Source organism: Ruditapes philippinarum, unplaced genomic scaffold (assembly GCF_026571515.1).
Source record: "Ruditapes philippinarum isolate M1 unplaced genomic scaffold, ASM2657151v2 ctg1140_1_1_1_1, whole genome shotgun sequence".
In the NCBI taxonomy this organism is placed as follows: Eukaryota; Metazoa; Mollusca; class Bivalvia; order Venerida; family Veneridae; genus Ruditapes; species Ruditapes philippinarum.
In genome coordinates this window covers 13,066-36,284 of record NW_026860782.1, presented here as the reverse complement: position 1 = coordinate 36,284, position 23,219 = coordinate 13,066, and the positions used below count along the sequence as shown (strand labels likewise).

The following is a 23,219-nucleotide window of genomic DNA, read 5'->3' as shown; positions in this document are numbered from 1 at the left end:
TTTGTTTATTAGCTGAATTTAGAAGAAAGTAGTCCGGCAAGACACCAGTGAAAATACGGAAAATACCAGTGGAAAAAAAATTTTTACAGTGAAAATACGGAAAATAAGAATACGCATTTTATTTCATCAATATTTCTCAATATTTCATTCATAAGTATATAATAAATAGAGGATATTTGTTTAGTTCAGTGTAAGATCGGAATATATTTAACCGAGTGAGCACCAAAAGGAATATTTCACGAGTGGCGCAGCCACGAGTGAAATATGAACTTTTGGTGTTCACAAGGTGAAATATATTTCAATCTTACACTAAACTAAACAAATTTTCTTTTTATTACATGCAAAGAAGCGTTTTAAAAAGACATTTAACCTAATACTGAATGAAAAGCGCGCCAAATAATAATACAACGTGACGTCATTTACGACGTCACGTCATTAAGTTGGTACCCAGTACTGTGTACGCTGGTATTTCACTGAAACAACGTAAGGGGCTTAAATTCAAAACAGTGAAATTATCAAAGTGGTAATTTCACTGTTTCAAACAGTGAAATTACCAGTTTTATATCACTGATATATTTCTATAAACCACCGAAAAGCATGTAATAAATAGAATTATACCATGCGAATCTCAGGTACTCATAATATTGTTTTACATTCAACGAGTTAATAAAAAGTATGGTATTGAACCTTCACGAACATATTCTTTTTACCACATACCCAAAATAAGAACTGTTTAGAGTAAAAAAGAACTACTAGTACATTGTATTTTCAATTGACATGCCTCATAGAGTAACGGTACCATAAGTGTTTGTGTAACGCGATTAACGTGACGCTACGAAGATAATGCACGGATGATATTGGATAAGTGAACTTTTTGGGCAAGTTGAATTAAATTATATTATGCTAGCCTCTGGCAAGTATTGCTTTAGTCTACGAGTTCAATAAATTATATTCTATAAATTTATCACATTTCGAAAATAAGAACTCTAAACAAGAGCTGTCGGTAGGACAGCAACGCTCGACTATTCTTAGTGCTTGATAGTAAAAAAAATGCTTGATACAGTTACCTCCTCCTGTTGTCTACAGGTTGGGGTCATGATGGTGAACAAGTGTGCAAAGTTTCAAAGCCATATGTCAATGGACTTTAAAAATATTTGAACTATTACAAAAACTTTAACGTAAATTCTAAGTCGAAAAAGGGGCATAATTCTGTCAAAATGCTTGATAGAGTTACCTCCTCCTGTCTACAGGTTGGGGTCATGATGGTGAACAAGTGTGCAAATCAGTTTTACAATCAAACTATAACAGGTAAAAATATTGCAATTTCTATGTTTTATTTTAATATATATCGATAAGGTGTCTGGAAAATCTGAGGGTGACTTATAAAGCTAAATTTATCAGGCATGCACTTTATCAAAACAAATCAATGTAATGACATGATAAAAGCCATACCCAATGCTAGCTTTGAAATAAACGATACCATGCACAGGTGACGGATATCATAGTTTCGATGTATATCAAGCCAGGTACAGGTTTCAAATCAATATGCGTTCATCACCTAACCTAAACTGTATCTCTAACATTTATACTAAATCAGAGCGATCCTCACTTCCGTTCCAGCCATTAGCCAATGCTAGATTCTTTGTTGGAAAAAATAGACAATGAACGAATTTTCAATTTTGGGAAATTTTATTACAAAATAGTTGGCAGTCAATTGCCCTTGTATAATCAGTTTTATATGCACTAAATCAGTTACATAATAAATTTGGAATACTGAATTGTCCACTGTTTTAATACATGTACAAAAAATAAAATATTTGTTTTGAAAAAAAAAAATAAATAAATAAATAAAGAGTGTTTGAAAAATTAAATGAACTGAACACTGTGAAAAGATAGAAAAAAGAAACTAAAGAAAGATATCGAAATGTGTCGTTGTGAATAAATTATGTATCAGTGACGCTTGTAACAAGGGCATATATCATATCGTTGGAAAACCGGGCGGCTAAATGTGGATTCACTACCATCACCTTACGCTCCGAATTCCGCATCTGCCGTTCAACTTCACAGAAGCCTTTATCACCTGACATTATTGTGAACGCTATGTTTGCTGGTAACTTCTCATCCATTTTGCCAACCTGAAAAATATTGCACACGCTCTTCAAAAAACCTGTGGTAAAAAAGAGAAATATAGAATCCCTACAGAACGTCCGACATGGCAAAGTTGAACCTGCCAATGGACGGTGATGGAATATGCAAGCTACCACCAGCGCTCTCTAGCTCCGGCTCGCCAGGATTCAATATTTCATAAAATGTTAATATTTTGAATTGGGAAACGTCCAAAGAAGTGTTCACACGGCGAAAGATCGCTATTTATGGTGGCCATATTAAAGACTTCTACTTAGAGTATTTTACTCTGATATGAAACTCTGTATTTGAGTCCCCTCAGTTGAGTGACTTTCACTTAAGGTGCACATGGCCAGTGTTTCCTGTTCTAGTAAATCGAATGAAAGTCAAACACATATAACAGATCCAGATGCTATAATCAGAGGACATTAAATGATGTACATAAAGATCCAACACTGAATTTATCGAAGGAGTTGTATAAAATTATAGTAGACGATCCTATAGCGAGCAAACTATTATTTTATTCAACTTGTTCAATAAGTTATAAAATGAATCTACACAAATATCATATTCTATTTATAACATAACCAACATATTAAGAATCGTTTACATTCAACATATTGAAATAAATCTTTTTTTTTTTGTTATTGACGCAAAGCGCCTAACAGCGCGATGCGCCTACATTTAGTACGATATGTTTGTGTAATGCAAATGACGTGACATCAAAATATATGCATATACAAAAGCGGCACGGTATGTGATAAATGCCCTTAAGGGCATGATTTATAAAAACAAGAGCTGTCGGTAGGACAGCATGCTCGACTATTCTTAGTGCTTGATAGTAAAAACAATGCCTGATACAGTTACCTCCTCCTGTTTACAGGTTGGGGTCATGATGGTGAACAACTGTGCAAAGTTTCAAAGCCATATGTCAATGGACTTTGAAAATATTTGAACTATTACAAAAACTTTAACGTAAATTCTAAGTCGAAAAAGGGGCATAATTCTGTCAAAATGCTTAATAGAGTTACCTCCTCCTGTTTACAGGTTGGGGTCATGATGTTGAACAAGTGTGCAAAGTTTCAAAGCCATATGTCAATGGACTTTGAAAATATTTGAACTATTACAAAAACTTTAACGTAAATTCTAAGTCGAAAAAGGGGCATAATTCTGTCAAAATGCTTAATAGAGTTACCTCCTGCTGTCTACAGGTTGGGGTCATGATGTTGAACAAGTGTGCAAAGTTTCAAAGCCATATGTCAATGGACTTTGAAAATATTTGAACTATTACAAAAACTTTAACGTAAATTCTAAGTCGAAAAAGGGGCATAATTCTGCCAAAATACTTGATAGAGTTACCTCCTCCTGTCTACAGGTTGGGGTCATGATGGTGAACAAGTGTGCAAAGTTTCAAAGCCATATGTCAATGGACTTTGAAAATATTTGAACTATTACAAAAACTTTAACATAAGTGGTTACGCCGACGCCGACGCCTACGCTCGGGTGACTGCAATAGCTCTACTTATTCTTATCGAATAGTCGAGCTAAAAATGTAGAGGACTACAAGGTGATGCTATATGCTCATTTTCAATTGCATATCAATATATATGTAGTCATATTATGCATCAGACCAAAACTATCTGTATAACTTTTTAAAAGGCCTCTGTGAAGCTTGGTCAAAATCCACCTTGTGGTTTAAGAAAAGATGCTGTTAAAAGAAATCGTGGATAAAGACGGACTACGCATAATGGACACATTGTCCTCACCTTTCAGCATTTTGTTATGCTAAGGTGAGCTATTAGTCCCAAACAATTATCTTATCTCACACCAGGGAAAACAAACATGTACATTAAAAGATTTATGAAAAAAAACGTGGTATTTTATCAATTCACTAGTCACTAACTGAAACACTTTTCTGCTTTCATTTAAAATTCAAAGAGCACAACCAAAAGCGGATATTATAAATAAATGCATGTTTTATATTGTTTTCGCAGTCTTATACGAAAAATGTTCATGTAAAAAACGTACATACCGCTAAAACTATAGCGAAGTCAGCAGCATCTTTCGTTGTACCACACCTTTCGTTCAAGTAAAACTGCTCCTTTTGTTTCATCTGGCGGAAGATTTCCAGTCTCATTGGTGCATACCATGGATTCTTACCGCCGTAGAAGCCCCAGACGAAAGTAAAGTCAGGTAAGCAGAAAGGAAGCTTGTGAAAGAAGGATGGCCAGTTGTCCAGATCCAGGAAGACGATGTTCTTCATTACCGACAAATGTTCAGTTGAAATTAAGTATTCTGTTGAACGTCTTGCAGGGACCTGTGCTTGTACCGAGGTACCTGCAGAACTTGTAGAATCAGTGCTGCAACCTTGTGACGGATCATAGGTAGAAGATTTCAAGGTAGATTGCTGTGAAACAGACGTCACAGCTGGACGAAAATACTGATTGCTCTGATGGGGCAACTGATACTGCACCTTTTTCCGAAAAAGGAAAATTTTTTTAAAATTGCATGGTTTATGGGGCCGGGGTTGTGTGGCCTGTATGGAAAAAATTGGGTCGGTGGAAAGTGCTGGACAGCTGATGATCAGCCGATGTAAAACTGCATCGATTTCTAAGAAAATAGCGAGTTGGTCCATGCATTGGTGGCGGACATGGTGGTCTTGTTTGAATACCATTCATCTCATCAATAGCTTTGACTGGGTTCAGATACGGCTGACCAACATGACCTTGGGTGAGGACATTCGAGTACTTTCCAAAGTCAATGCTTTTCACAGGGCTACAAGATCGGTCCCGCTTACTAGCTGATAAGCCATCTATCTACAATGGTTAAGAAAATACATTCTTCCAACTGTTACACAGACTCCACTGTTCATCTTCTTTAAATGATTTGGAGTCAACGGCTATAATGTAAATTGTTCTTACAACTTTTACTTTGAAGAGACAACAGCATAGCCTACACCTCTCATATTCTGTATCACCCCAATACAGTTCATTTCCAGTGTGTTAACGAAATTGAAATTTGTAATGGAACTTTCAAAGAATAAGAAACTTACATTATTTTGAGCAAAATGTTCAAGGCAAGTATAGATAAGAATAAATGCCAATATTGCTATAAAGTACTTAACAAGGAACAGTGGTGAATTATGGTTTCAACATTTTCAAATCGAATATTATGTGAGTGCCTGTTATTGTTCTAATACTAGGGGATATTTGATTTAGATCACTGTGTTAATATACAAGTGAAACTTGTGCAAGATTAAAATGGAAACAGTTCACTCATAACGATAATGCTAATTAAACGTGGCTCTATCAATATTTTTCCATTCCTAAAACAGAACCTTACCTTTCTTTCCTCATATACGATAAATCATTAAAGTATACTTACAAACATTTCGTGCCTTGATCTTGCACTTCTTTGGGCAACCTCTTCCTGCAAGAATCTCTGTGCGATGTTTTCAAACCCAGCATCTGAGGCTTGACTAGCACTGGGAGCAGATTTGTCTGCACTTCTAGCTCTTAACTTATATCTAGATGGACTGACAGGCTTTTCTTTATTCAGCGCTTCTTTGTTACTACCAGCTAATGATTCAATTGGTGATGAGCGTGTCTCACACGTCTGTACAGCATACCCTTGAGTCAGGATATTTCCCTGAAGACGAGGGGAACGAGGCTTATAGTTCATGACAATAAATGGACTTGCCATGATTGATTTTTTACCTGCATTTTGTTTCCTATCAGGAGATGAACATTTTTTATTTGCTGTAATTGCATTTTTTGTCTTTCTTTTCCGTTTAGCTCCACTATTTGCAGGGAGATCCACATCTGTTTCATCACTTCCGTCATCAGTATCTTCTATGAGAATATAACTTTCCTCATTATTATTAATTTTATTACCTTTTGCATTTTTTATTTCTAAATTTTCCTTATTTTCTCTATTACAATCAGATAAATTTGAGCCTAGACAATTTTCTTTTCCCGTTCCTTTGCTATTGTCAACTATTTGAACATCCCAACGAGTCTTTCTTGGTCCCTTTCGTCCTCTGGGTCTGCTCTCATTCACTCCATTTGCACCCTTTTCATTATTACTATCAACGTCAGCAGAACTTTCAATTTTAGAACTTGCTTCATTTGGTCGCATATAGTAGCTTGATGTTTCTGCTGCAGCAGCTTCATGTTGTATGTTTCTTGCATTATAACCAGGACTTGGCGGAAGGTTTCGACTGGGGCCAGCTGCCTCTTCCAGCTCAAGAGACTTTATCACAGTGAGTGCACAGCGTTTGACAAATTCGGCAAAAGAGCAGGTGTTGTTTTCAATAATGGTTCCAACAACTCTTCGGGCACATTGATGTTTTGCCATCTCCTTTAATTCTCCTGTAAACAGTCTATGACAGGTGTTACAAGAAAAACCGGCAAGGTATTTTGCAAATATGTCAACCTGAAACAAAGTGGGAGATTCTGTATAAGGGATATAATGCAAAACATTATTCGGTAAAACTGTGCATTCAAACACATAATCATTTTCTTTCTGTCAGGTCATATTAGTTCAAACAGATTTGAAAGACCCCAGTCAAACTGCATGTTTGTAATGTCAATTTTTTTCCACATTCATGAATATATAAATGATGTTATGATCCACATAATGATGGTAATGTGCACTATAAGGAACTGTACAATTGACAACATAGGTCAGTATTATGCCTTAACAGACACCTGTATGCAACATTTAAACAAGTTTATGACTTTTTGACATTTTTTCTGAACTTAAGCTTGGCTATAAGGTCTCTTTTTCAGAAATGATGAAACTCTAAATAATCTGTAATACCATCATTATGCAAACTGTTTTCCTATTGATCATTCTTAAGAAACAAATAATGACCATGTATAAAAATCCTTTGCAAAAAAACTTCCATGCATTTTGAGATCTCAGACTAGTAAAATCCTCTAGAGTCAGAAACAAGGTCTGGCTCAAGATACTCCTATAATAACTTTAATCTTATCATCATTATAATCACTTACTAAGCTTGTCTCTGTGAGAGAAGCCACCACATGCTGATTCTGAGTCTCTCTTGCATGATGTTTGAGAATGGCAGGTGTTTCAATAGATATTCCACACTCCAAACATTGCACTTTGTAGGCAACATCATTGCACTTGGTAATTATGTCCTGCACTAGTTCCTGGGCCACAGCTACAGGTCCGCCCAATTTATTGGTAGTTAGTGCATGGTCGTCTGCAAGAAATGTTAATATATCTTATCATATTGTACAAGGATAATGTTTCCTTAAAGTTACCTGAGAATTTTGTCAATGATCAACTGATCCAGAGATTATTTTATTTGTTTTCATCAGCTTTATTCATGATTTGAGGCTAAAATCCTGTCACAATTTGTAGAAATACTTCAGTTAAAGAAAAATTATACATTTTTAAGACAAATATATTATAACTCAAAGAAAAACATCATTTTCTTGTACAAAATTAAATTAAAATTCCATATTTGACCTTGACAGTCAACAACATTAACAGGTCAAGGTTATACTAAAATTATTTAACAAGTTGGTGTTGTTATTAGTAATGTTTTGTCCCTGGGTATAAATCAAGTCTACAAAATATAATTTATATCAAAGTTATGACAAACAAAACCATGATCATCGGGTCAAGGTCACTTTCAAGGACTTGAATAATTTAACGCAACAGTTTTGCAATAAGTGTTACTTTGTCAAAGTATGAATCAAATCAAGTAAATAAATGATAAAGTTATCAATCTTAAGGTATTAGGACCCTAATGGGCACTATCAGGAACTAAAAAATTGACATCATAGGTCAGATGTATACCTTAAAGTACACCTGTATGTAAAATTTAAACAAAGTTTACCGTACGGAAATCAAGTTATGGCCACTTTTCTGAACTCAAGCTAGGATGTAGTGAGGGTCCTTTTTTAGAAATGAGGAACCTTTAAATAATCTGCAATAACATTGTAATGAAAAATGTTTTCCCATTAATTTTTGGTAAGAAACAAATAGTACCATTCAGCTAACAATCCACATAAGCAAAATTATGGATTCTACTTATAATTTATGAAATCTGTATAAAAATGTTACCCTACCCCACCCATTTTTACCACGTGTCTGACCATTTTTCTACTTAGGGAGCCTAATTAAAAAAATTCTTAAAATTTACTCAAATGAGTGCCTGTTTTCAAAGTTTCCCTAAATTTTTAAAAAAGTATATTGGTTGATCTTGTTAAATATGAAATACTTTTACCGTCTAGTTTTGATTATATTACACTTTGAAAAAATCAGGTACCATATTTATTACTAGATTTAGCATAATTTAGCCAATAAATACCTATATAAATTTAAAAATCAAAATTAAACACTTTTTTCTTTCCAAATGGGACATGAGAGATACATAAATAATGTTAAAAGAAAAAAAGAAAGAAAAAAAAAGTTGACCCTTCTGGGGATTGAACCCATGGCCCCCCTAGCCTATTTGAATACTCTTCAAAGCGGAGGTAATGCATTAGGGTGCTAATACCTTAAGTCAAAGTTCAATAAACTGATTTAGATCTCCAATTAATAAGAAAGTGACATTTTGTCCAAGTATGAATCAAATCCATAAATAACAGACTTTAAAAGTTTTTTGTTTTTTTGTTGTTTTTTTTTTTGAGGCCCCAACTGGGTATCCCAGTTTATTCACCCTGTAATAGGTATGAGAGGGTCGGGGTCATCCCCCACAAACCTTACATTAATTATACATGTATATCACATTGTAATATTTACAAACACAATATCTTAATATACCTTAAATTTTATCATATTAACATTATAATTGAAGCATACAAATAGTATATTTTACACATGTATTGTAAGTAAACAAAAGAGAACCTAACATAAATATAGAATGTCAGTGTAATTTATTCGATTAATAATCTTACAATTTGCCATCTTTTAATTTCAGTGTCAGTCAAATTGGTATTTTTGTAAATAGTCCAGGCTAATTTAAGGCTATTTTTAAGCCAATACATGTGGGTAACAATTTTTTTCTCTTAGACAAATATATGTATTTTTTCAATTCTAAAAACAATATATCATATTCGAAGTCCTTATCTTCAGAACCTAAAATAAAAGATTTACAGTTGAAAATATTGTCAAAATTATGTATGTTACTTTGCAAATATTGAAATAGAGACTGAATTTTTTGACATTCCCAAAATAAATGTATAAGTGTTTCTTCTTGACAGTTACAGAAATATCAACAATTTTCATTTTAAACAGCATTGAGTTTGTTGCTAAAGTTATGTGAATTATTCTAGTCTGAAACCACTGAATGTATGAATCTTTGGTACATTTAAATACATAACTACATATCAATGGCCAGTTTATATTATTATCTATAAAGTATGTGTTCCATTTTTCCTTACTTGTTGGTACATCTGTATTTTTAACAAAAGTTTCATACAGGTATTTCTTATTGCTATTTGTAATAATAATAGGTTTGATAAAACAGTTTACAATAGGATATTGAATATTTAGCAAATCAGTATTAAGGGTAATATTTAGCTTTAGCATGTAAGATTTTAAAGACTGTTTTAAACCATGATAATTATTCTAAAAAATTAACTTGTTTGCCTATACACTGTTCTAAAAGATTAAACTCAAAAAAATCACCTTGTTCATTAAGAATATCTTTCACAAATCTTATTCCTTTGTCATAAAAAGATTTAATGTAGATATATCTATGTCCTATTGAAAAGCCATGGTAATAAAACAGTGGCATATGTAATATTTGTTCGAAGTTATCTATACAAAGTTTATCAACAAAGATCATGTAAGCTTTCAAAACATCAATCCAGAAAGCATTCTTAATCTTATTATTAATAAACATACAATACATTTTTCCAAAATTAAAAACTTTATCAATATTAAACAATGAGTTCACAAACTTATAACATTTACTATCACAATTGCTAACATATCTTTTAAGCCATTTTATTTTTAAAGAATGAACATAACTACTAATATCTACCATGTTAAGACCACCTTCTTTGTATATTTTAATGATTACAGATTGTTTAATTTTTGCCTTACCTTCCCATATGAAATCATAAAATAAATCATTAAGTGTTTTCAAAAAAAACTGTATTCGGTGTAGGTAGGCTTGTAATAAAGGAAGCAATATTGACTTAACAACAGTGATTTTTCCTAGTGGAGTTAATACCCTTTTTTTCCAATGACTAATACTATTTTTTACTTTCTGCAGCTTTTCATCAAAATTTAGATCAATCATTTTTTCTAAATTAACATCAAAAGTTAATCATAACAGTTAAAACTGTGTGTCACCCCATGTTAGTTTCCACCTTGTCTTAATTGATCTAGTACTATATTTAAGAGAGCCTATCCAAATAATCTTAGTTTTGTCAAAATTTATCTTTAAACCTGAAATTTCTGTAAATTTATTTAACAAATTTAAAGCAGTATTAAGTGATTTTTCTGAACCATCCAAAAGTAGTGATGTATCGTCCGCAAACTGAGATATTTTATATTCCTCGCCATCTATTTTTATACCTTTAACATCTTTACATTGTCTTATTTTAACTGCTAAAATTTCTGCACACAGAATAAAGATAAAATACAGACTTTAAAAGTTATTCTAACACGACCCGCATTTTTCCCTAATGAACATAGAGGAACCGAAAGTGTGTGTTATTATGGTATAAAATTCGTAACGGCGGTCCTCTACGTCATTCTGAAAAATGGACATTCAATGGCTCTAAAGTAAACGTAACTTCGATATATAAGTACATGGGTCTTTTATTTACCCCAAAATTAATTTGGACTACCGCAAAATGTAGGCTAGCTGCACAGCCTAGAAAAGCCATATTTGCAATCAGACGTTATCAAATTTCATTTGGTCAATTCTCACATCAAGATATCTTTAAGTTGTTCGATTCCATGATAGTTCCGATATTGACATACGGAGCAGAAATTTGGGGTCATTCGTATTCACCCAAAATAGAAAAAGTGCAAATTGAATTTTGTAGATACTTTTTAGGTGTGAACGATTCCGTAAACAATAGTATGGCATTATAGGTGAATGTGGTCGTCTTCCGTTATGCTCAATTTACTACATTAAATGCATCAAATATTGGTGTAAACTTTTACAGATGCCAGTGACGCTTTATCCAAGAAGCTGTTACAATATGTTAAAGTTGCAAGATAATATAGGGAGAAAAAACTGGGTTACACATGTACGCGAACTTTTATACAAATACGGTTATGGTTATGTTTGGATAAACCAAGATATGGGAGATTTTAATATGTTTATATTTTCTTTTAAACAACGTATTGCTGACTGTCTGGAACAAAATTGGTCTGACGACATCCATTCCTCTACTAGATGTGATACATATACTACATTTAAATCTTTATTGAATGTTGAACAATATTTAACTATGGAACTGCCATTTCCTTTTAGGAAATCACTGGCGCGTTTCAGATGTTCAAATCATAGGTTAAACATAGAAATTGGGCGCCATTATGGTATTGAGAGATCAGATAGAATATGTCCATACTGTTTTATCAATAGTAACTGTTTAGTTATTGAAAATGAATATGATGCCTTTTTTATTTGTCCAAAGTTTGATAGTATAAGACAACAATATCTGTTTAATTGGTATAAGGGAAGACTAGAACCAGTTAATTTCTCATACTTAATGAAAACCGAATATCATCCTACATTAAAAAGTTTAGCATTGTATGTAACCAAACTAATAAATATGACTGATATTGATAAGAATTGATTAGTTTCAAATAATTTTTTTTTCTAGAATATTACATGAATGTCTATTGTATAGTGTTTTAAAACAAAAGATTTTCTTTCTCTTTTTTCATGCATTAAAAGGACTAGCTTTTGTATTATTTTATTTTTTTTCATTTTTGGAACTTGATACTGCGTGTTTAACATTAAGGGTTGTGGTAATATGTATATTCTCTACCTTGTTGTACAATGTTAAAAATTATGGAATATGCTACTATTTTGTATTTCATAACTTGTGACACAATCAGATGTATATGTATCTTTCTGTTATTATTGTGTATTTGGGCCGATGGCCTAGAATTACATTACAATAACCTTGAAACTATTTGACGTTCTATATTTAGACATGTGATGTAATCATTATACATGCGACGTAACCACTAAAAATGTGACATGCTGACAATAAGTACGGAAACAAATCAGGCGCAAATTAGCTAAATATCAGGTACGGTAGCATTTATTTGCTGATGTTGTGTTGGAATCAAAATAATATATTCAAATCGGTGATTTTATAATATTGCTTGATAACATCACTGTTTGTTGTTGGGATGCGCATCATTATATCACTCGGGCTACGCCCTCGTGATATAATTCCCCACATCCGAACTCCAAACAGTGATGTTATTGAGCAATAAAATCACAGTTTGGGATATATTATTTCTTAAACACAATCTAAGAAAATTAATAATTTGACCTTGATCATGACAGAAATTTAAACATTGTGGTCAAATTTGAATTATTTATCAAGTACATTTCGTCATAAGAATTCTGAAATAAATCTGTAAATAATTACAAAATTATGATCATTAAGCAAAATTCAGTAATTTGAACTTTATGGTCAAGGTTCTTTAAAAATCAATGTCATATCAAATTATTCAACATGTTGGTTTTGTCATACGTAGTCTTTAGACTAAGAATGAATAAAATCTGTGATAAATAACAAAGTTATAACAATTTTAACAAAATTCTTATAATTGACCTTGCCGTCTAGGTCATTAAAAAGTCAAGGTCAAATGTGAACTATTCGACATTTGGGTTTTATCATAAGGGTTGTTTCTCCAAGTATGAATGAAATCCGTAAATAAATAAGAGTAATAAAAGAAATAAACAAAATTTAGTAATTTGACCTTGATGGTCAAGATCATTTAAAGGTCAAGGTCATATATTTGCATAACTAAATTACTCATGTGTTGCTTTTTCCAAGAAGAGCCAAGCCAAAAAACAAATTAGTAAATGAAAAAAAATTATTTGCCAATTCAGCCAAAGAAAACTTGTATAGCAACTGATGAAAATGTGGCTATTTTCTCACTTCTGTGGAAGATATTTTTCATATTCATTTCATATCCCATATTTTTTATATTTTATTCAGCGTTTGAATTCATTCCAACCAAAAGTGTTTAAAATAACATTCTTTTTTTTTACTTTGACAAAATACCATATACAAACAGCAGATAAATTTTAAAATCATGTATAAAATTTGATTTTTGCCCTTGAGTCTTGTTCATTTTGTAAAGAAACATTAATTGGATTCTTTTACAAATAATATTTAAAGACAGTGACTGGGAAAGCTGAAGCATAATTATTAATGGCATTTAATTTACTTCCTTATGTACATTCAGTCTACCTTGCTTGGTATGTTGTGTATATTTCAATCTATGAAATGGATTTTTGATGATATGAATAAGTCAAACTTCAAAAATTGCAAACTCAATTTATACTTGACTGGAGTGAATTATAATTTCTACCATAAAATTACTACTTTTACATAATTACATCAGTGGTATTTCACAATTAATTGGGAAGAGGCCTTAGCCTCTTAATTTTGAGAAGAATTTCCAGTACAATTGCTAATTTGGGAAGTAAAAAAGTTGGTATAAGTTCAGATTTTTTGGAAAACAATTTTAAAGAAAATTTTAATTGGGAAAAGGCCTTTCAAATAGAGGCTCTGTTATACAAGATAAAAAAAATCACTGAACTTACTTGCAAAAGGATAGGATATTCCATGGTGGGACTGTTTCTCAATGTGTGTCCAGCACTCCTCCAAACTTCCAAACAGATGCAGACACTGCGGACACATATAAGCTGTTATTGCAAGTGGAGGGAAAAATGTCAGGTGCTTCCTTCTATTAATATGCTCGGAACACTCGTCCCGAGTTGAAAATTCTAGATCACATTCTGGACACATAAAGCATAATGGACTGTCAGCCAGTCTACAGTCCTTGGTCAACAGGCACGGGTTGCATGGTGAATGCTTAAACAGCTCCATGTGATTCTCTAAACCTGATACAGATGAAAACTCAGCAGCACAGTTCAAAATTGTGCAAACTAATTTGCTATCAGTCTCTGTGGTGATAGAATTTATTGTACTGTTTGAATCACTAGGTGTTGAATTGTTACTGATATCCAAGATTGTTACCTCCAGGCTGGAGTCCAAATTTATCACCGATTCATTGTGTGATTCCATTATTCTGTCTTGTTTAATCTGTTTGCGTCTTTTGTATTTTGAACTTCTATCTTCCTCAAATGAAGACATTAAAGAAACATACGTATCAGATGCATGGTTCTGATTGGTGTTTTGGCAGGGATATGATATGAAAGCTGCATCCTGATTGGCTGGATGAAAGGACTGGTTTGTAGTTGGGTTGTTGAGGCTGGATGTACTTGCAGTATCTATAGAACCCTTCAAGTTTCTAATACCCCCGTCATCAGGTCTAGCGGAGCAGCCACTATCACCTGCAATATGTAAAATTTCTAAGGTGAATAATAAACTTATGTTATCTTAATAATAAAAGTGTTGAAATAATTGTGTTTGATCAGTGTTTTATGACATAATGGGCTGTAACAGTGTTTTATGACATAATGTAGATTGATTTAAGTGTTTAATGACATATCAATGTCTATATTATATAATGAGTGAAATGTTTTTTTTAACCCATTGATGTTATTTGTTAACACTCAGAGCTCTGTAATCTAAGCCTCTGGTTAACTGTGTAAGTGTAACATAAACATTGGGCTAAAAATGAGATTTTATAATCCCTTCTTTAACTCCCATCTAGTAACATCACAAATACTTTGGGGTGTAAATGCTTGAATACAGAAAACCATATTTTTTTTTTACTTTTAAGGTCAAAATCATTGATGTGTGAAGGTCATAATCAATTTGGTCTCCAGAGAGGTCTGGTCTTAAGGATTACTGTACAAGTATGGAGAATATCCATTCATAAATAACAAAGTTATAGCCAATTATAGTAAAAATCAAACTAATTTCAATATTTGACGTTGTAGGTCAAGCTAATTTATGAGTAAAGGTTAAGTTCAATCTGATCAACTTGAAGGTCTTGTCCAAAGGGTTGTTTTGTCCAAGAACGAAGGCAATCCATTTAGAAATAAAAAATTATGACCAACTTTAAAGTTATTAGACAGGCGTCGACAAAGGCAACAGCAATGTCAACGGCTGTAGCAATAGCCCTTTTTTTCTTTAAAAGAGTCAAGTTAAAAATGGTGGTGTGAAATAGAGAGGTCATTAAACATGGATGAGAACAATACTGATTCTATTAGACTTGTTGAATAGAATTCAGTTTTGTACTCAACAATGTAACCTCATACACACTTTCATGATTCTTTCAGACACCTCAAAATGTTACCCTGGCAAAACTGAGATAAACACAAATCTCATCTGCACATATGCTTGCCCAAACAAATATTTTGGTAGTCTGTGGAAAGAGAGAGAAAGTCAAGGTCTTTATAACTTAAGCAGCCAGTGTAAGGCACTTATAACACATAATATACTTGTATTTCTACATAAAATATTCCAATTTTCTATTTCACAAAAAAAGTATGTCACAGAGTTTAATTTGTAAAAGACTTGCACAGGTATTTTTAATAGTTCAACATAATTTTAGTTTTTAAGGAAATCATTACATACAGGAAATAATATAAATATTTATAAAATAATATATTTCATAAAATAATATATTTAAAAGTTAAAGTCACACATTGATTGTGAGTCATAATAAATTCATTTCCTCTCCTCTTCCTACTTTTTTGTTAAAAAATAGTCACCTATTTCTTATCAAAGAAATTAATTATACAGTCACCTATCTGTTATCAAAGAAATTTATTACACAGTCACCTATCTCTTATCAAAGAAATTTATTACACAGTCACCTATTTCTTATCAAAGAAATTAATTATACAGTCACCTATCTCTGATCAAAGAAATTTATTACACAGTCACCTATTCTTATCAAGAAATTAATTATACAGTCACCTATCTCTTATCAAAGAAATTTATTACACAGTCACCTATCTCTTATCAAAGAAATTTATTACACAGTCACCTATCTCTTATCAAAGAAATTTATTACACAGTCACCTATTTCTTATCAAAGAAATTAATTACACAGTCACCTATCTCTTATCAAAGAAATTTATTACACAGTCACCTATTTCTTATCAAAGAAATTTATTACACAGTCACCTATCTCTTATCAAAGAAATTAATTACACAGTCACCTATCTCTTATCAAAGAAATTTATTACACAGTCACCTATCTCTAATCAAAGAAATTTATTACACAGTCACCTATTTCTTATCAAAGAAATTAATTATACAGTCACCTATCTCTTATCAAAAGAAATTTATTACACAGTCACCTATTTCTTATCAAAGAAATTAATTATACAGTCACCTATCTCTTATCAAAGAAATTTATTACACAGTCACCTATTTCTTATCAAAGAAATTAATTATACAGTCACCTATCTCTTATCAAAGAAATTTATTACACAGTCACCTATCTCTTATCAAAGAAATTAATTATACAGTCACCAATCTATTATCAGAGAAATTTATTACACAGTCACCTATCTCTTATCAAAGAAATTAATTATACAGTCACCTATCTATTATCAGAGAAATTTATTACACAGTCACCTATTTCTTATCAAAGAAAGTTATTACACAGTCACCTATCTCTTATCAAAGAAATTTATTACACAGTCACCTATTTCTTATCAAAGAAATTAATTATACAGTCACCTATCTCTTATCAAAGAAATTTATTACACAGTCAACTATTTCTTATCAAAGAAATTAATTATACAGTCACCTATCTCTTATCAAAGAAATTTATTACACAGTCACCTATTTCTTATCAAAGAAATTAATTATACAGTCACCTATCTATTATCAGAGAAATTTATTACACAGTCACCTATCTCTTATCAAAGAAATTTATTACAACAGTCACATATCTCTTATCAAAGAAATTTATTACACAGTCACCTATTTCTTATCAAAGAAATTAATTATACAGTCACCTATCTCTTATCAAAGAAATTTATTACACAGTCACCTATTTCTTATCAAAGAAATTAATTATACAGTCACCTATCTCTTATCAAAGAAATTTATTACACAGTCACCTATTTCTTATCAAAGAAAGTTATTACACAGTCACCTATCTCTTATCAAAGAAATTTATTACACAGTCACCTATTTCTTATCAAAGAAAGTTATTACATAGTCACCTATTTCTTATAAAAGAAAGTTATTACAAAGTCATTTATTTCTAATCAAAGAAATTTATTATACAGTCACCTATCTCTTATCAAAGAAATTTATTATACAGTCACCTATCTCTTATCAAAGAAATTAATTATACAGTCACCTATCTCTTATCAAAGAAATTAATTATACAGTCACCTATCTCTTATCAAAGAAATTAATTACACAGTCACCTATTTCTTATCAAAGAAAGTTATTACATAGTCACCTATTTCTTATAAAAGAAAGTTATTACAAAGTCATTTATTTCTAATCAAAGAAAATTATTACACATTCATTAGAATTTTATATCTTATGATTTGACACATAAATTATTCCAGTCATACATCTAACAACAAGAATCTTGGGTCAAAGATTAAACTACTAACACAACAGGCTTGTGCAATTAAACCAAATACTTTAATTTTAACTTACCAGCATCTTTTATTAAAGACATTCCAATACTGCGTAAATTATAAACCATATTTAAATCAACTTAAATTCTTAAATATCAGAACAAAAAGTATAATTAACAGAAGATAAACGTGTTCATCCAGTCTCAACAGCCCTTTGATTCACAGTGACAACACAAGTTGTTATGACGTCACTTATATTGTGATGTCATCAAAAATGGTAGTCATGACGTCAGGTGATATTTGGAGCTTATTTGATGAATATATAGAAGATATTGAATGAGTATAGGCTCAATACTGAATATATAGAACAAGTTGAATAAAAATAATATAGAGGATATTTGTTTAGTTCAGTGTAAGATCGGAATTTATTTCACCGAGTGAGCACCAAAAGGTATATTTCACGAGTGGCACAAGGTGAAATATATTTCGATCTTACACTAAACTAAACAAATTTTCTTTTTATTACATGCAAAGAAACGTTTTAAAAAGACATTAAACCTAATACTGAATGGAAAGCGCGCCAAATAATAATACAACGTGATGTAATTTATGACGTCACGTCATTAAGTTGGTACCCAGTACTGTGCACGCTGGTATTTCACTGAAACAACATAAGGGGCTTAAATTCAAAACAGTGAAATTATCAAAGTGGTAATTTCACTGTTTCAAACAGTGAAATTACCAGTTTTATTTCACTGATATATTTTTATAAACCACCGAAAAGCATGTAATAAATTATTCTATTCAACGAGTTCAATAAATTAAGTATTAAATGAACTTACATGAATTTAATTTTCTTTTTTATCACATACCAAAATAAAAGCCATTTAAAGTGAAAAAGAGTAATTTTTCATTGACCCGCCTACAGTTTAACACTAACATTTAGCATGTCTTTACACTATGTTTGTGTAACGCAAATCACGTCACGTCAAAATATATGCACAGCTGTGCAGTACCATTTTCACGGAGTTGCAAAAGCGGCGCTGGTATGTGATAAATAGATATGGGTGTAAGTTTAATACTGAATTTATTGAACAAGTTGAATAAAATTATATTATGTGAGCCTCTGGCTAGCATATTATTTTATTCAACTAGTTCAATAAATTTAGTAATAAACTTACACAAATTCAATTAACAAATAATATATACGACAAACAGTGATTTTATTGAGCAATAAAATCACCGATTTGGATATATTATTTCGATTCTAACTTAAGCTAAATTGCACCTGATTTGTTTCCGTACTTATCGTCAGCGTGTCACATTTTTAGTGGTTACGTCATATGTATAATGATTATGTATTATGTCTAAATATAGAACGTCAAACAGTGATTTTATAGCATAATAACACACACTTTCTGTTCTTCTAAGTTCAATAGGGAAAAATGTGGGTCGTGTTAGAATATTCTATTTATCACTTACAAAAAATAAAGACCATTTGAAATGATAAAGAAACATTTTTCATTGACACGCCTTTAGTATAACGATTACATTTAGCGCGTCTTAACGCTATGTTCATATAACGCAAATGACGTCACTTCAAAAAATATGCATGGCCCAGCAATACCATTTTTACGGAGTCGCAAAAACGACACGGGTGTGTGATAAATATAGATATTTTTTCATTTCAAATATATTCGAAAAATAGATTTTAAGTTCGTTGTTTTGAAAACCAATATCAATTGTGCTCAAATTGTTGCAGAATTCTTATGTAGAGTTCATGTTGAACAAATGCATAGGAATATAATCACAAAAAGGCCTGAGTGATTAATTACAAAGCATTAAAATGATAAACCATTGCATTATTATATACTACTAGATTCTACTAAAGAAAAATTGATTTCTATTTCCAGTCTAACATGCTAATGAAAAAAAAAAGTTGATAAAAATATGTTGAACAATATTGAGCGTAGAAGTAATTTTCCCGTTTGCTGTCATCTGGTTTATTGAGCGGGCACTATAATTTTTTTCCAGATCGCTAAAATTTAAAAGTTCAAATGTTAACGTGACAAATATATAAAATAGAAAAGAAAAACAAGGAGAAAAAAAGTAAATAAAATAACCTGACTGCCAACAATTTTCAATACATTTGACAAGAAATGTTGTGATTAAAACAATACGATTACCAACTATTGCCATTCTAAGAAAGTGTGTCTGAAGTGGCAGTATAAGTAATAGAAAGAGCATCGAAACACGAGGCTATCTGATTTGTACGAGTTATCCCCCCCCCCTCACCCCCGAGTATAAATCAGATTGCAGAGTGTTTTGATGTTCTTTCTCTTTTGTATCATAGTCAAACATAAAAACACATTCCCTGATACCACAATATGAAACCCCACACAAGAGCCCAGTTTAAGCCGGGTGATGCTCCCCGAATAGGTTTTGGACACAGGAAAGTACACCTCTTGTAGTTTCAGAGTTATGTCCCTGGAAAAAGTTCAAAGTGCAATAATTCCAAAATTAGGAAAGGCAGAGTTACTGTTCTTTCCACTACACTTCTAATCACTGTTATCTATCAACTTACAAAGTTTCTTGTTGATATCTCTTATGGTTTCCGAGTTTTGTTCTGGACAAATTCAAAAAGTAAAAATAAACAAATGGCAATAACTCCAGAATTAGGCAAGGCAGAGTTATGATTCTCATGCACTGCACATCTACCCATTGAGATACATCTACCTACAAAGTTTCGTGTTGATATCTCTTATAGTTTTACAGCTATGTCCAGTACAAGATTTTTCTAAAAGGGGAGATAATTCAAAAATGAGGCTTAACAGAGTTATGGTTTTTTTCAATGCACTTCTACTCAATGAGATCTATCTACCTACAATGTTTCATCTTGATATCTCTTATAATTTCAGAGTTATGTTCCGGTCAAAGTTCAGTGTTAAAATTAACAAAGGGCAATAACTCCAAAATTAGGACAAAGAGTTATTGTTCTTATGCACTGCATATCTACCCATTGAGATCTATTCACCTACAAAGTTTTATGTTGATATCTCTTATAGTTTTAGAGTTATGCCCTGGACAAGATTTTTCTATAAGGGGAGATAATTAACAAGAGGGCCAGGATGGCCCTGAGGTCGCTCACCTGTATATAGGCTCCCGAAGCGGGGCCAGTTTAAACCCCAGGGCTTTTATTTGAACAAACTTGGAATTAAGACACCCATTAGAAGATGTTTCATGATGTTAGAATTAATTTTAACCCAAGGGCTTTTATTTGAACAAACTTGGTAGACACCCATAAGAAGATGTTTCATGCTAAACATCTAAGCTCTAGCTCATTGGGTTTTTTAAAAGAAGATTTTTTAAGTTTTTACTATACACATATAGTTAAAAACAATGACACCCCTGGGGCGGGGGCAGTTTTGACCCCAGGGCTTTTATTTGAACAAACTTTGTAGACACTTATTAGAAGATGTTTCATATTGCTTAATATCTAAACTCTAGCTATTTGGGTTTTTTCAAAGAAGATTTTTAAAGTTTTTGCTATACACATATAAGGAATTCAATGACCCCCGGGGCGGGGCCAATCAATTTTGACCCCAGGGCTTTAATTTGAACAAACTTTGTAGACACTTACTAGAAGATGTTTCATGCTTAATATCTTAACTCTAGCTATTTGGGATTTTTTCAAAGAAGGTTTTTTAAGTTTTTGCTATACACATATAAGGAAAATCAATGACCCCCGGGGCAGGGCCAATTTTGACCCCAGGGCTTTTATTTGATCAAACTTAGTAGACACCCATTAGAACATGTTTCATGCTAAATATCTTAGCTCTAGCTCTTTGAGTTCTTTAAAAGAAGATTTTTCAAAGTTTTTACTATATGCATATAGGGAAAATCAATGACCTCCCTGGTGCGGGGCCAATTTTGACCCAGGGCTTTTATTTGAACAAACTTGGTAGACACTCACTAGAAGATGTTTCATGCTAAATATCTTAGCTCTAGCTCTTTGGGTTCTTTAAAAGAAGATTTTTTAAGTTTTTACAATATGCATATAGGGAAAATCAATGACCCCATGGGGCGGGGCCAATTTTGACCCCAGGGCTTTTATTTGAACAAACTTGGTAGACACCCATTAGAACATGTTTCATGCTACATATCTTAGCTCTAACTCTTTGGGTTCTTTAAAAGAAGATTTTTTAAGTTTTTACTATATGCATATAGGGAAAATCAATGACCCCCTGGGGCGGGGCCAATTTTGACCCCAGGGCTTTTATTTGAACAAACTTGGTAGACACTCATTAGAAGATGTTTCATGCCAAATATCTAGCTCTAGCTCTTTGGGTTCTTTAAACACTTCGAACAAAAGGAATTTATTACACAGTCATCCATTTCCTACCAAAGGAAGTTATTACAAAGTCATCCATTTCATATCAAAGAAAGTTATTACCCAGTCATCAATTTCGTACCAAAGGAAGTTATTACACAATTATTTATCTTTTATGATCTGAATTATTCTACATGTACCTCTAACTATAAAAACATTGGGTCAAAGCTAAAACCACCCACATCACTCACATGCTTTTGTTATTTAATGAAATAAAGTTCAACTTACCAACATTTCCTATCAAAGACATTCCAATACTGCGTAAATTATAAACCATATTTGCATTAATTCCCTAAATAAAAGAACTCAATTCTACATAAACTAAAATAAACAGAAAATAAATATGTCCATCCAGTCTCAACAGCCTTTTGATTCACAATGACAATTAAATTGTCATGACGTCAAATAAACTGTGACGTCATCAATTGGTAGTCATGGCGCAGCCACGAGTGAAATATGAACTTTTGGTGTTCACAAGGTGAAATATATTTGATCTTACACTAAACTAAACAAATTTTCTTTTTATTATATGCAGAGAAACGTTTTTAAAAAGACATTAAACATTATACTGAATGAATAGCGCGCCAAATAATAATATAACGTGACGTCATTTACGACGTCACGTCATTAAGTTGGTACTCAGTTCTGTGCACGCTGGTATTTCACTGAAACAACGTAAGGGGCTTAAATTCAAAACAGTGAAATTATCAAAGTGGTAATTTCACTGTTTCAAACAGTGAAATTACCAGTTTTATGTCACTGATATTTTTCTATAAACCACCGAAAAGCATGTAATAAATTTCGATCTTACACTAAACTAAACAAATTTTCTTTTTATTATATGCAAAGAAACATTTAAAAAGACATTTAAGCATAGTACTAAATGAAAAGGGCGCCAAATAATAATACAACGTGACGTCATTTATGACGTCACGTCTTTAATTTGGTTTCCATTATTGTGAACGCTTGTATTTCACTGAAACAACG

General features: G+C 32.1%; 1 protein-coding gene across 1 annotated transcript; it reads right to left on the bottom strand.

Annotated features, from left to right (window-relative positions):
• Positions 1 to 1,666: 1,666 nt before the first annotated feature.
• Positions 1,667 to 22,625, bottom strand: LOC132713376 (uncharacterized). The gene is made up of 7 exons (XM_060695946.1): positions 22,461 to 22,625; positions 13,919 to 14,671; positions 7,140 to 7,351; positions 5,509 to 6,558; positions 4,647 to 4,940; positions 4,157 to 4,597; positions 1,667 to 2,135 (listed from the first exon to the last, which is right to left on the bottom strand). The coding sequence occupies exons 1-7, from the start codon at positions 22,507 to 22,509 to the stop codon at positions 1,944 to 1,946; spliced, it is 2,991 nt and encodes a 996-aa protein (XP_060551929.1). The 5' UTR covers positions 22,510 to 22,625; the 3' UTR covers positions 1,667 to 1,943.
• Positions 22,626 to 23,219: the final 594 nt, after the last annotated feature.

Bases quoted from the DNA above. Each gene is read 5' to 3' on its own strand.
- LOC132713376 (XM_060695946.1), bottom strand. From the start codon at position 22,509: ATGGTTTATAATTTACGCAGTATTGGAATGTCTTTGATAGGAAATGTT. The intron at 7,352-13,918 runs GTAAGTTCAGTG...CATTTCTTGCAG, and splicing joins AATATCCTATCCTTTTGCAA to ACGACCATGCACTAACTACC. The intron at 4,598-4,646 runs GCCCCATAAACC...TTTCGGAAAAAG, and splicing joins ATACAGGCCACACAACCCCG to GTGCAGTATCAGTTGCCCCA.